The sequence below is a fragment of the Oncorhynchus clarkii genome, chromosome 1 (genome assembly GCF_045791955.1).
Source record: "Oncorhynchus clarkii lewisi isolate Uvic-CL-2024 chromosome 1, UVic_Ocla_1.0, whole genome shotgun sequence".
NCBI lineage: Eukaryota > Metazoa > Chordata > Actinopteri > Salmoniformes > Salmonidae > Oncorhynchus > Oncorhynchus clarkii.
Window position 1 is genome coordinate 60015649 of NC_092147.1, and position 15622 is coordinate 60031270.

A 15622-nucleotide genomic window follows, 5' to 3' on the forward strand; every position below is an offset into this window, starting at 1 on the left:
GCAACAAAGCTTCCTTCACTCATGCTGCCAAACATACCCTCGTAAAACTGACCATCCTACCGATCCTTGACTTCGGCAATGTCATCTATAAAATAGCCTAAAATAGCAAACTGGATGTAGTCTATCACAGTGCCATCCGTTTTGCCACCAAAGCCCCATACACTACTCACCACTGCGACCTATACGCTCTCGTTGGCTGGCCCTCGCTTCATACTTGTCGCCAAACCCACTGGCTACAGGTTATCTACAAGTCTCTGCTGGGGAAAGCCCCGCCGTATCTCAGCTCACTGGTCACCATAGCAGCACCCACTCGTAGCACGCGCTCCAGCAGGTATATCTCACTGGTCACCTCCAAAGCCAATTCCTCCTTTGGTCGCCTTTCCTTCCAGTTCTCTGCTGCCACTGACTGGAACGAACTGCAAAAATCACTGAAGCTGGAGATTCCCATCTGGTTAAATACAGTGCCTTGCGAAAGTATTCAGCCCCCTTGAACTTTGCGACCTTTTGCCACATTTCAGGCTTCAAACATAAAGATATAAAACTGTATTTTTTTGTGAAGAATCAACAACAAGTGGGACACAATCATGAAGTGGAACGACATTTATTGGATATTTCAAACTTTTTTAACAAACCAAAAACTGAAAAATTGGGCGTGCAAAATTATTCAGCCCCTTTAATTTCAGTGCAGCAAACGCTCTCCAGAAGTTCAGTGAGGATCTCTGAATGATCCAATGTTGACCTAAATGACTAATGATGATAAATACAATCCACCTGTGTGTAATCAAGTCTCCGTATAAATGCACCTGCACTGTGATAGTCTCAGAGGTCCGTTAAAAGCGCAGAGAGCATCATGAAGAACAAGGAACACACCAGGCAGGTCCGAGATACTGTTGTGAAGAAGTTTAAAGCCGGATTTGGATACAAAATATTTCCCAAGCTTTAAACATCCCAAGGAGCACTGTGCAAGCGATAATATTGAAATGGAAGGAGTATCAGACCACTGCAAATCTACCAAGACCTGCCGTCCCTCTAAACTTTCAGCTCATACAAGGAGAAGACTGATCAGAGATGCAGCCAAGAGGCCCATGATCACTCTGGATGAACTACAGAGATCTACAGCTGAGGTGGGAGACTCTGTCCATAGGACAACAATCAGTCGTATATTGCACAAATCTGGCCTTTATGGAAGAGTGGCAAGAAGAAAGTAATTTCTTAAAGATATCCATAAAAAGTGTTGTTTAAAGTTTGCCACAAGCCATCTGGGAGACACACCAAACATGTGGAAGAAGGTGCTCTGGTCAGATGAAACCAAAATTGAACTTTTTGGCAACAATGCAAAACGTTATGTTTGGCGTAAAAGCAACACAGCTCATCAGCCTGAACACACCATCCCCACTGTCAAACATGGTGGTGGCAGCATCATGGTTTGGGCCTGCTTTTCTTCAGCAGGGACAGGGAAGATGGTTAAAATTGATGGGAATATGGATGGAGCCAAATACAGGACCATTCTGGAAGAAAACCTGATGGAGTCTGCAAAAGACCTGAGACTGGGACGGAGATTTGTCTTCCAACAAGACAATGATCCAAAACATAAAGCAAAATCTACAATGGAATGGTTCAAAAATAAACATATCCAGGTGTTAGAATGGCCAAGTCAAAGTCCAGACCTGAATCCAATCGAGAATCTGTGGAAAGAACTGAAAACTGCTGTTCACAAATGCTCTCCATCCAACCTCACTGAGCTCGAGCTGTTTTGCAAGGAGGAATGGGAAAAAATGTCAGTCTCTCGATGTGCAAAACTGATAGAGACATAGCCCAAGCGACTTACAGCTGTAATCGCAGCAAAAGGTGGCGCTACAAAGTATTAACTTAAGGGGGCTGAATAATTTTGCACGCCCAATTTTTCAGTTTTTGATTTGTTAAAAAAGTTTGAAATATCCAATAAATGTCGTTCCACTTCATGATTGTGTCCCACTTGTTGTTGATTCTTCACAAAAAAATACAGTTTTATATCTTTATGTTTGAAGCCTGAAATGTGGCAAAAGGTCGCAAAGTTCAAGGGGGCCAAATACTTTCGCAAGGCACTGTAAATGTAAAAAAATAAAGAAAACCCTTGAGTAAATCAGGCTACGTTATGGTACATTTATCTTGCATGGTCACTCAACCCCTAGGAGGGAAAGGTAAACGCCAATAAATACACAGCCACTCTGAGTGATCACCTTCAACCTATGGGGAAGCGTTTATATTATGATGGGAGTGATCTCTTCCAGGATGACAATGCTCCCATCCACAAGGCATAGGTGGGGCACTGAATAAATAAATAAACATCTTATGGAATATGGAAATACTTGAGAGCTACACAGAAACAAACATTAAAAGTGATATATCGGCATTACGCTCATTTTTTATTTGACCAATTTTTTTTATGTCAGTTTGAAGTAACATCATGAAACAAATCATCCCAAACATTTTCTCAGCACCCCTATTGCCGAAGAAAGTGAACATGAGAAAAGTGCACTATTCTAATAACTCTCTTTTAATAGAAGAATGAGCATTGTGTGTCATGTATTCAATGTTAAACTGGGCAGTTTATTGTGCACAAGAAAGCACCAGCTCCTCCCTCTTCCATGCTTATGTCATCGGCCCTTTAAAGTGATCCCACAGACAGTTGATGGTTAACAAGCTTGCTAGACTGGTCCTTCCTCACAATCATTTTGCTTGAGAACCTACGGCAATATTATCCCATATTGGAGTGTAGAGAGCCAGGTGATCCCAACCAGGCACCAATGCAGCGCCTCAACAACCGGTCGGAGAGCCACCTCAGTGGACAGGTGGAGTGTGAGTTGGACAGCCTGGGGAAGGGTTCCTGGGTGAACCAGGGGTACTGTGGCTCTCCTCCACCCATACCTCGGGCTATCAGCACCGTCTACAACCCCCAGCCTCTGTACCCCCAAGGCTCCTTCGACAGCATGTGCAAACTGCCCACGCCGAGCCCTTTCCCAACCGAGGTCAAGCCGCAGGAGACAGGTTCTGATAAAAAACGCGGTGGATGCTGCTCATTTTTTAAAGGTAGGAATTGGTTCACCACCGTTGGGTTGTTGTTGTATTTTGTATTTGCTTCATTTGAATGATTTTACCTGGCAATGTCATCAAGTTGAAATGATGTACAGACTAATGCTGTGCCGGAAATATTCCCTTCCTTGGCATGTCATGGAAGGAAATGTGTATGGCTTTAAATTAGTATATCTTTTCAGAGTTCTCTGAAATTATGGGATGTTCTTCATTTATGTAGGACTGTGGGGCACGACACTGACTGAGAACACATCGGACAACCGGGAACTGTTTGTTAGGACCACTCTGAGGGAATTACTGGTCTATTTGGTGTTCCTTGTGGACATATGTCTATGTAAGTATGTCAACAATGCATGTTTCTTTTTGTTCATGGCTATGTATATTGAGTGAATACATATTTCAATGTAAGGATATGACTGTATAGTAAGTAACATGACAATTTCAAGTCTGCCGCTACTGTACATGTGTCTTAAAAACGGACATTCAAACAATAATTTATTTTTACGACTAACAGTAATTGTGGTATTTGAGTTACTTAGCAAGTGTTCGGGTACAATTCAGGAACAATAAACGTTGTTGCAGGGATTAGCTTGGCATTTTTATGATTTTCTATATAATGCTCTGTTTTGGAAGTCTGACCTGCCCTTTTTGTTGTGTCAGAGTGTGCCAGGTCATGGGTAAGCAAAGCAAACGCATGATCTGTGCCTTGTACATAGATCTAGTAACGATGCAGACTGGTTGACAATAGGCAACACAGACAGAAAGTATGCCTTATCTGAGTGTAATCGGCATCTCAATGATCACTGTGCCTTTGGCAAACTGAAACCTGTGTAATGTGTTGATTTATCATCAGCTCTTTCAATCTGCTTTAGTGCCCTATTATAAAATACCCTCCCCCTCCCTTCTGGCTGAAATGCATTGTCCAGCGGGACATTACGACTGAAAGGAACACAGACAGAGTGCTCCTGCCTTTCACTGATAAGAGCATGGGGCTTAAGCCATTGTTGCTTTGTCTGCAGCGGATTTACATCGTTTGATACGACTATTTGCGTCGCCCCAGTGTGCCATCTCTTCAACAAATGACCTGCTCTAATCGGTGCCACTTGGACTTCTGTGACGTGATTTGACTTCTGTGATGTGATTTTCACTAAATGACAAAGCTTGAATGAGACGCTCTGGCCCGCGTGTCTGTTTCAGACGTTCCTTATCTTGGACTTTTGAGAGGACAACGTGGTCTGACTGAGCCCTGAGCAAAGTCTGATATTATGAATCCATGGCTGGATATGGGGCGGCAGGGTAGCCTAGTGGTTAGAGCGTTGGACTAGTAACCGGAAGGTTGCAAGTTCAAACCCCCTCGTTCTGCCCCTGAACAGGCAGTTAACCCACTGTTCCTAGGCCGTCATTGAAAATAAGAATTTATTCTTAACTGACTTGCCTGGTTAAATAAAGGTAAAAAAAATAACAATGTTGTCTTTCAGTGACATATGGCATGACCAGCTCCAATACCTACTACTACACCAAAGTCATGACAGACCTGTTTGTGCTTACGCCCAGTGGCAACGGAGTTACGTTTCAGTCCATTAGCAGCATGGCAGACTTCTGGACGGTACGTACCCTCCCTGCTCTAACCCTGCGGAAATATTGAACTGTCTGATATCAACTTGTACCGATACAATTACTTTGATCACGAATAGCACAAATGTGACATAAGTCCATAAGTGACATCAAGATATCAGAAGATAGTAATAATAATACAACATTAAAGGAAATACTAATGCGTTGTAATAAACCAAAAAAAATCATAAATGCTTCTACCTGTTCATGCTGTGGCCTACCTACCTCTATTTGAACAGTATGCCCAGGGCCCAATGCTGGACGGCCTCTACTGGACCAAATGGTACAATGACCAGTCCCTACAGAATGGGGACCACTCCTTCATCTACTATGAGAACATGCTGCTCGGGGTACCCAGGATGAGACAGATAAAGGTGATGAACAACTCCTGTAAGGTCCACAAAGACTTCCGCAACGAGATCTCCGGATGCTTTGATGTCTATAATGAGAAGAAGGAGGATGAGGTGGACTTTGGCCTTGTTAACGGAACTGCGTGAGTTCAAATGTTCTTTTCAATGCTTGTTTGTCATGACATGGCTGTAGTTGAATCCTATTGCACCACACACTATTGGAAGAAAAGGTGCCATGTAGAACCTAAAAGGGTTCTTTGGCTGTCCCCATAGGAGAACCCTTTGGAGAACCCTTTTTGGTTCCAGGTGGAACCCTTTAGGTTCAAGGTAGAACCCTTTTGGGTTCCATGTAGAACCGTTTTCACATAGAACCCAAAAGGGTTCTACCTGAAACCAAAAAGGATTCTCCCTGGACCTAAAAAGGGTTATCCTATGGGGACAGCCGAAGAACCCTATTTATTTTTTCAGACCAATTTGGGTGTCAATCAAATAGACATTAAGACAACTTTGAAAATATTGACTGTAGATCTGAAAGGCCTATGATAAAATACATTCTCTCCTCTATGTCTGCAGCTGGCAATACCACAATGAGAAAGAGATAAAGGGTTCGGCCCACTGGGGTCTGCTGACCACGTACAGCGGTGGAGGGTACTACCAGGACCTGAACAGGACCAAGGAGGAGAGTGCTGAGATCCTGATGGAGATGAATAACAACCTGTGGTTGGACCATGGCACCAGGGCCGTGTTCATCGACTTCTCCACTTACAACGCTAACATCAATCTGTTCTGTGTCATCAGGTAGGGAGAACAGACCACTTCACGCAGTAACGCCACTGTAGACTCTCTCACAAGTTCTCATGTATATTGCCTATAGAAAGTCTACACTCCTTGAACATTTTTCACATTTTGTTGTGTTACAAAGTGCAAAAATGTATCCACTCACTACTTACTGCAAGTCGCTCTGGATAAGAGTGTCTGCTAAATGACTCAAATGTAAATATATTTAATTGTATTTTTTTGTCATTGATCTACACAAAATACTCCATAATGTCAAAGTGAAAATTAATACAAATGTAAGAACTAAATATAGTAATTGCATAAGTATTCACCCCCTTTGTTGAGGCAAAACGAAAGTCAAATTTGGCTTAACAAATCACACAAGTTATAATGACTCACACTATGTGAAATAGTATGGGTTTACATTAAAAAATGTAGAACTACCCCATCCTCTGTCCCCCATAAAAACAACATATGTCAGGTCTCACAGTCAAGTACTGAATTTGAAGCACAGATTCATTCAACAGTAAAGACCAGGAACATTTTCGAAAACCTTATAAAGAAGGGCAGGGATTGGTAACAATAACAAATCAGACATTGAATATCTCTCTAAGCATGGTCAAGTTAATACTGATGCTGTGGATGGTGTATTAAACCACCCAAACACATAAAAGACAGTCATCCTTCTGAACTGAGCTGCAGGACAGGAGGGAAACTGCTCAGGGATCTCACCATGAGGTCAAATCAAATCAAATTGTATTGGTCACATACATGTGTTTAGCAGATGTTATTGTGGGTGTAGCGAAATGCTTGTAAATTGGTGATTTTTAAAACAGCTACAGAGTTCAATGGCTGGGATAGGAGAAAACTGAGAATGGATCAACAACATTGTAGTGACTTGTAGTGACCTAAATGACTGAGTGAAAAGAATACAAATATACAGAATAAAAATATTCCAAAACATGCATACAGTACCTTTGGAAAGTATTCAGACACCTTTACTTTTTGCACATTTTGTTACGTTACAGACTTATTCAAAAATGTATTAAATATATATTTTTCTCATCAATCCACACACAATACCCCATAATAACAAAGCAAAAACAGGGTTATAGAAATATTTTAAATTTAAAAAACTTTAAAAACAGAAATAGCTTATTTATATAAGTATGTAAGCACCTTTGGCAGTGATTACGGAATCGAGTCTGACACTACAAGCTTGGCACACCTGTATTTGGGTAGTTTCTCCCATTCTTCTCTGCAGATCCTCTCAAGCTCTGTCAAGTTGGATGGGGAGGTCTCTCCAAGTCCGGGCTCTGGCTGGGCCACTCAAGGACATTCAGAGACTTGTCCCAAAGCCACTCCTGCATTATATTGGCTGTTTGCTTAGGGTTGTTGTCCTGTTGGAAGGTGAACCTTCACCCCAATCTGAGGTCCTGAGCACTCTGGAGCAGGTTTTCATCAAGGATCTCTCTGTACTTTGCTCCGTTCATCTTTGCCTCGATCCTGACTAGTCTCCCAGTCCCTGCAGCTGAAAAACATCCCCACAGCATGATGCTGCCACCACCAGCTTCACACGGTAGGGATGGTTCCAGGTTTCCTCCAGACATGACACTTGGCATTCAGGCAAAAGAGTTTCCTCTTGGTTTCATCAGACCATTGTTTTTCATGGTCTGAAAGTCTTTAGGTGCCTTTTGGCAAACTCCAAGTGGACTGTCATGTGCATTTTACTGAGGAGTGGCTTCTGTCTGGCCACTAAATCATAAAGGCCTGATTGGTGGAGTGCTTCAGAGATGTTTGTCCTTCTGGAAGGTTCTCCCATCTCCACAGAGGAACTCTGGAGCTCTGTCAGAGTGGCCATTGTGGTTCTTGGTCACCTCCCTGACCTGCAGCTCCACCTCCTTCCCACTCTACCATAAAGGCCTGATTGGTGGAGTGCTTCAGAGATGGTTGTCCTTCTGGAAGGTTCTCCCATCTCCACAGAGGAACTCTGGAGCTCTGTCAGAGTGGCCATCGGGGTTCTTGGTCTGATCTCCCCCGGGCGGCCAGCTCTAGGAAGAGTTTGGGTGGTTCCAAACTTCTTCTATTTAAGAATGTTGGAGGCCACTGTGTTCTTGGGGACCTTCAATGCTGCAGAAATGTCTGCTACTCTTCCCCAGATCTGTGCCTCGACACAATCCTGTCTCGGAGCTCTACGGACAATTCCTTCAACCTCATAACTTAGTTTTTGCTCTGACATGCACTATCAACTGTGGGACCTTATATAGACAGTTGTGTGCCTTTCCAAATCATGTCCAATCAATTGAATTTACCACAGGTGGACTCCAATCAAGTTGTAGAAACATCTCAAGTATGATCAATGAAACATTGATCAGGATGCACCTGAGCTCAATTTCGGGTCTCATAGCAAAGGGTCTGAATACTTATGTGAATAAGGTATTTCATTTTTTTAAATTTTTTTATAAATTAGCAAAAATGTCTAAAAATCTGTTTTCACTTTGTCATTATGGGGTATTGTGTGTAGATTGCTGAGGATTATTTTTAAATGTATTTAAGCAATTTCAGAATAAGGATGTATGGTATGGGTATGGGTATGCTTGACATCGGTAAAGACTGGGAAGTTTTTCAGGATGAAACGTGATGGATCTAAGCACAGGCAAAATCCTAGAGGAAAACCTACTTCAGTCTTCTTTACACCAGACACCAGACACTGGCAGAGGAATGAAATATCCTAATAAAATACCATACCAAATGCACCTTTCAATAACCTACAACATAAAGCCATCTACACTGCTGTTGGTTACCAATGTTCCTGAGTAGCCAAGTTACCGTTTTGACTTAAATCTGCTTGAAAATCTATGGCAAGACATGAAAATTGCTGTCTAGCCATGATACAGGTGTGAAAATACAGGTTTGAAAAGCTCTTATGAGTCTCACCCAAGAAGACTCACAGCGGTAATCGCTGCCAAAGGTGTTTCTAACGTGTTGACTCAGGGGAGGGAATACTTATCTACTCAAGGTATATTAGTGTTTCATTTTCCATTCATCATTTTTTTTTTTATTACATTTTTCTTCCACTTTAACATTACCGAATATATTGTGTAGATCGTTGACAAAAAAAAGACAATTAAATCCATTTTAAACCCACTTTATAACACAATAAATTGTGAACAAATCCAAAGTGAGGGTAGACTTTCTATAGACACTGTATATGGTGTCCATATTAGGACTGAGTCCGGTGACTTTGGATGTCTACAGTGGATGTCCAAATATGGACATTATACATGTATTCTTTCACAAATGACCAGTGGTTAAAAGTGATTTCCTTTTATGCAGGTTATTGGTTGAATTTCCGGCCACTGGTGGAGCGATACCCTCATATCAGATTAGAACGGTGAAGCTGATTCGTTACATCACCTACTGGGACTACTTCATCATTGGCTGTGAGATGGTGTTCTGCCTGTTCATCCTCTACTACATTGTGGAGGAGATCCTTGAGCTCCGAATCCACGGGTTCTCCTACTTCAGCAGTATCTGGAACACTCTGGATGTGGTTGTCATACTGGTGAGAGGACAGGCTGAAACATAATTCTCAATCTAAGTACTCAGTAACACAAGAATCGCATCAGTCACATATCAAGCAGTGGTGGCTGGTGAGCTACATAGCTGAGGAGGATGATTGATGCTGATTTACGAGTTATGATAAACCTAACCTGAACCTCACACAAATCTGTTTTCCACAGCTTGCCATTGTCGCAATCATCTTCAATGTTTTTCGCACCATTAAAGTGGACAAATTACTTGGTAAACTCTTAGAACAACCTGGCATTTATGCAGACTTTGAATTTCTTGCATTCTGGCAAACACAATACAACAACATGAATGCAGTGAACTTGTTCTTCGCTTGGATCAAGGTAGATGACTTCTTTCTTCCTCAGAATGTATCAATACTTGAATGCATTTCATTTCATTGTTGTCGGTGCCCAAAGTTTGACTCCTGTTCTTGCCTCTAGGTTTTCAAGTACATCAGTTTCAATAAGACTATGACTCAGCTGTCTTCTACTCTGGGCCGCTGTGCCAAAGACATCATGGGATTCGCCATTATGTTCTTCATCGTGTTCTTTGCATACGCTCAGCTTGGCTACCTGCTCTTTGGTACGGAGGTGAAATCCTTCAGCACCTTCGTCAAGTGCATGTAAGAGAGCGCCAAAAATAGTTATTTTTCTCGTAAATAAATAACAATCCAACACCCACGCAAGCAATTGGCCAGATTTTGAAAACAGTATCGATCAATTACTCTAATTGGTTTCCTTTTTCTCTGTAGCTTTACACAGTTCCGGATTATTCTTGGAGATTTTGATTATGATGCCATTGAACGTGCCAACAGAGTCCTGGGGCCTATCTATTTCGTCACCTATGTGTTCTTTGTCTTCTTTGTGCTGCTTGTAAGTTGAACGGAACAAAATATTTTCTACTAGATTTTCGAAGTGTAAACTAAACCTTGCCATCTTATGTTCATGGAATTTCTTCCCTAGAACATGTTTCTGGCTATCATCAACGACACATATTCTGAGGTCAAGGAAGAGCTGTCATCCCAGAAGGATGAGCTGCAGATTACTGACATCATCAAACAGGTAAACATATATATTATACCAATGTAAGATGGCATATGATACATATCAGAATATAAAATATACAGTACACTGAGTATACAAAAACATTAAGAACACCTGCTCTTTCCATGACAGACTGGCCAGGTGAATCCAGGTGAAAGCTATGATCCCTTATTGTTGTTAAATCCACTTCAATCAGTGTAGATGAAGGGGAGGAGACAGGTTAAAGAAGGATTTTTAAGCCTTCAGTCAATTGAGACATGGGTTGTGTACGTGTGCCACTCAGAAGGTGAATGGGCAAGACAAAAAGTGTAAGTGCCTTTGAACGAGGTATGGTAGTAGTGCCAGGTGCACCAGTTTGTGTCAAGAACTGAAACGCTGCTGGGTTTTTCATGCCAAACTGTTCCCTGTGTGTTTCAAGAATGGTCCACCACCCAAAGGACATCCAGCCAACTTGGCACAAATGTGGAAAACATTGCAGTCGACATGGAATGCTTTTGACACCTTGTAGAGTCCATCCCCCGACGAATTGAGGCTGTTCTGAGGGCAAAGGGGGAGATGCAACTCAACAATGTTACTAATGTCCGCTGTACTCAGTGTATATAACATATGCAAAAAAATAACAAAATAAAACATGCATACATTTTTGTGTTTCAGAGCTACATGAAGACATTTATGAAATTGAAATTGAAAAAGGAGAAGATATCCGATGTTCAGAAAGTACTACGATCTGGATCAAACAAACTAGAATTCAAAGACTTTAGAGAAACTCTGAGAGAGTAGGTCACTATCCTTTCTGACAGAAGAAAAATCCATAGACATAAATCAATAGCGTTCAGATTCTAGTCTATACTCTCCTCTCTTGTCTTAACCCTACAGGTTGGGACATGCCGACCATGAGATATCGGAAGCTTTCTCCAAATTCGACCACGATGGAAACCAAATTCTAGACCAAGAGGAGCAGGAAAGGATGAAGAGGGAGCTGGAGGAGAAGAGGGTTAGTGGACTTGGCTAAACGAGCAATTTAACCTAACCCCTCTGCTATTCATACGATAAAAGAAATCCATTCATGCATTTTCTCATGTCATTATCCTCAGGATGCTCTTTGTGCCGAGCTCAACAACCTTGGAAAAAACTATGGGAATGGATCTCATGAGAAATCCACGATGGATATAGATGAGCATGGCAAGCCAAGTAACACTCTGGTGGAGCAGGAGGACTTCCAGAGGTGTGTTGAATATTTGCATTGAGTATAACGCATGGTAATCTCGGCTCCCAGATCAAAATCAGATAGGCTATCAAGAGAGACAGGAAACTGATACTATTTACAAAGATGGACACTTTGTCAAAAATATGTCCAAACAAACATCTACGTACGTGCACCATGAATGACTCCTAATTGACCTGTGTCATATGAGATCCACAACCTTTTTTATAATCCAATGAAACATCAAGAGCCGGTTACATACTGAGGTCGAGATGTAAACTGTACATGCATTGTTGTTGTCAGACAACAATTATCTTTCAAATGAGACTCTAGAAATACACTACATGAACAGAATAATGTGGATACCTGCTCGTCAAACATCTAATTTCAAAATCATTGGCATCAATATGGAGTCGGCCTACGTCTTTGCTGCTATAACAGCCTTCACTCTTCTGGAAAGGTTTTCCACTAGATGTTGGAACATTGCTGTGGTGTCTTGCTTCCATTCAGCCACGAGCTCTTCAGTAAGGTCATTCTTCTGCCAATGTCTGTCTATGGAGATTGCATGGCTGTGTGCTCGATTTTATACACCTGTCAGCAACGAGTGAGGCTGAAATAGCCAAATCCATTAATTTTAATGGGTGTCCACATACTTTTGTATCTATAGTGCATCAGAGGAAGTAAATATCAAACCACACATCCATGCAGTCATATCCAGCATTACACCATTTTCATTGTGTACCATCTACTCTAATGGCAATTCTTTTTCCTCTATTCCTTCAAAGGTTGGTCAGACAGGTTCTCCAACTAGAACACTCAGTAGCTGCTATCATGACCAAGATGGATATAGTCACGGAGAAACTGGAACTGCAGGAGAGCAACAGGACTAATGGGAAGGAGACAATGGGAAAACCAAGTGTGGCCAAAAACTATGTGAGAATGTTTGGAATTCAATTAAGCTTTCTGTGTTGAGCATGTCTGATATTCAACTAAGTTTCCTGCTCGGGTATTCGATCAGGTTTTCCGTCTCGAGCATGTTTGGTATTCAATTAGGTTTTCGGTGTTGAACATGCTTATCAATCACATTTTCGGTCTTGAACATGTTTGGTATTTAATCAGGTTGTCTGTCGTGCATTTTTGGTATTTATTCAATAAAGTTTGCAAGAGTTGACCACTTGTTTACTGTACATTTCCCCAGAACGAAAAATCAGCTTCGGATGGGAATGTTATGGTATATCTGGAAAGAGGGACGAGGGCTGAGATGGCACCCTGGAGATCAACCATTCCTGCAGGAAGTGCCCCCTATGATCGTCCTGGGACAGGCTGGACAATGGCCAACAGCCACATGTGAAGCATATTTAACTGACTTAAAGGCAATGGTGAATGGCTTAACAGGTTATTAACACTTCAATTCGTGTTCAAAATTCTGCTATATACTGTACATGTATTCCATTTTAGTCAGAGAGAGAGAGGATAAGATAATGTAACATGGAACTTTATATATTAATTGTACTGTCCATACATTTGTGCTGGGCTTTGTGACTGATGTGTTAATCTTGTTTGTTGTCGATGCCATTTCTAAAAACAATTTTATCTTCTGAGTTTGTGTATAAGACAAAAGTGAAATGTATATGCACAATATTCTATACTATATAAGTACTCCCTCCACCTTGCACCTGACTTAATGTGCATAATTCCTAAATATACAGGAACTTCTAAATTGAGTTTAAGTGCTTTAATATTGACAAGCGTCCCTTGGAACATGCAACTAAGACTATTTATCTTTTGACTACTTTATATGTGTTTAAATCTAGAATATTCTTTAAAAAATGAGATAGGTGTATATATATATAGACTTCCTGTAAAGATCTAGACTCGCCTCAATTCAAAGCTGTTGCTCATTGTATCTGTTGTACATAACTAATTACTCAATGAAGTGTCTCTCAATGTTTCTGAATAAAGTCAGATAGTAAGATTGCTTTTCCTTCTTAATCTTTTACCCCGTGAGGGCTAATCAAAACACGTTACAACCACTGTTTGACTACTTTTTAGATTACACTATAACAATGTATAGTGTAAATCATTATAGACGCTTATGTTTATAATGAAAATCTTGACATTTATTCACGAAACTTTACTTTATATGCTTCCTTTCTTTACAATTCCTTTTCTTTTTCCCCCAACTTAATCCATCTCTCTTGCCCAATACAGTCTTTAAAGAAAATATATATTTGTTCCTTCTTCAATTCCAAAACACTTAATTACTTAATATAGCTACATCTAATTTTACCGGCATTAAGAATATAATAGAAGAACAAAACTATTCCAGTAGGTGAAGGGATCGATGTATGTGGGCCGCAAAATCCTCCAATTAAATAAAAGATACCTTTCATAGAAGTAAAAATGTAAAATATTAATAATACATAACTTAGTTGTCAAGCAAAGAAGCATTATAAAAAAAAATATATTGTATCGACATGTATAGCTAGGTTTCCATCCAACGTGTGCCAAAATTCTAAAACCTGCATAAAACAACAGGCACATTTTCCCACCAGATTTCTTCAAACGGATTTATTGTGGATAAAAGTCTGTGCGCGATGATGTAGTGCACATAAAAAATAACTTTTGAGGTTAAATTCCTATGTACCGAATGGAAAATACAAATTCAATGGGTTTCCATCGCATTTTCAACGCTGCTGATGGTTTTCTCACAAAAAAAACGTTATAGAGCAAACGTGCCCAATCTGGTCTTGGCACGTGCGCTCTAGCCAACAGCTCGCAGATAACGCAGGTAGGCTACCTACATTATGATGATATTATTATGGATAACAGCGATTTTATTTGTATTGTCAAATGGCAGCCAAGCATCGATCATCGTGTCACCAGAATAAGACCCTCGATATTTGAATGAGTATCGAGCTCATCAAGTGCACTTTCACCACCCTATGAAGTTCATCATAATTGATTTAATCTGTTGCCTGAAAAAACAGCTTGTTTTCCCGAGTCGTAGTGGGAGGACCACAAGTTACTTCGATATGATGGTTATTGTATCAATATTTGCACATAGAGGCGTTCCCACTGCCATTTCTCGCATAATAAAATGTACCGACATTCGTTCGTCGAACGAAGTAATTGTCTGTCGGCATTTATAACATTGTAACGGCATATCCTGTTTCCATCATCAAGTAATTCATGCGCATGAAATGGTTGGATGGAAACCTGGTTTCTGATTCATATGCCAGTGCTTTCTACGATCTATTGGAGTGCAGTGTATATAAACCCTGGATTGCCAATGCTATGTATTGGCCAATGATATGTTTTGAAGCCACCGGTCGGCCATATTGGCACTCCCAAAAAGAAGCAGTCCTCCATAGTGTGTGTGTGTGTGTGCACACGCTATAACATCAGTATATCTTTTTGGGTAGGTTCCCCTACACAATCACCTACAGAGAACGCTCCGTCACTCACACTTGAGTGAGACAGTCTAAGGTTTGTTCAAATCTATTTAATTCAAATCTATGGCATTATTTCACATGTTTGACAGACCAATTTAATATTCATGTTAGTGCAATTTCCATAGTTTAGTTACTCATAACATTGATTGCCTCAGTAATAGACACGCAGGCACGGACACAGACACACAGGCTGTGCACACACACACACACATTCTTTCTTTCACCTCCTTCCTTGTCCATGGACACCCATGGATGACCTCTTTATGGAGGGGTTTTCGTCCTCTCTCCCCCCAACACCACCAACATCTCTCTCCCCCTCCACCCCGTCTACGAGTGTTCAGATTCCAGAAACGGAATGCTGCTGTTCTGGGTTCTACCTGGCCAACTTCCTCCTCCTGCCCCTCAATACCTGGGTCCTGTGGTTCGGAACCAGGCTGACAGTTTCCACAGCACAAGCAACGACAACAGACATCTTCACCTGTAACCTGGCTGCTATGGAGATAATCAACAGCTTTGAAATGTTCTGCAAAATAA

The 15622-nt window shown here is 41.1% G+C and overlaps 1 protein-coding gene across 1 annotated transcript; it reads left to right on the forward strand.

The window, feature by feature from the left end:
* Positions 1-2786: 2786 nt before the first annotated feature.
* Positions 2787-13313, forward strand: LOC139416701 (polycystic kidney disease 2-like 1). Its single transcript, XM_071165686.1, has 15 exons — positions 2787-3069; positions 3293-3406; positions 4551-4678; positions 4926-5179; positions 5610-5834; positions 9150-9378; positions 9557-9727; positions 9827-10008; positions 10138-10258; positions 10349-10447; positions 11084-11205; positions 11306-11423; positions 11524-11654; positions 12419-12566; positions 12832-13313. The coding sequence occupies exons 1-15, from the start codon at positions 2787-2789 to the stop codon at positions 12982-12984; spliced, it is 2478 nt and encodes an 825-aa protein (XP_071021787.1). The 3' UTR covers positions 12985-13313.
* Positions 13314-15622: the final 2309 nt, after the last annotated feature.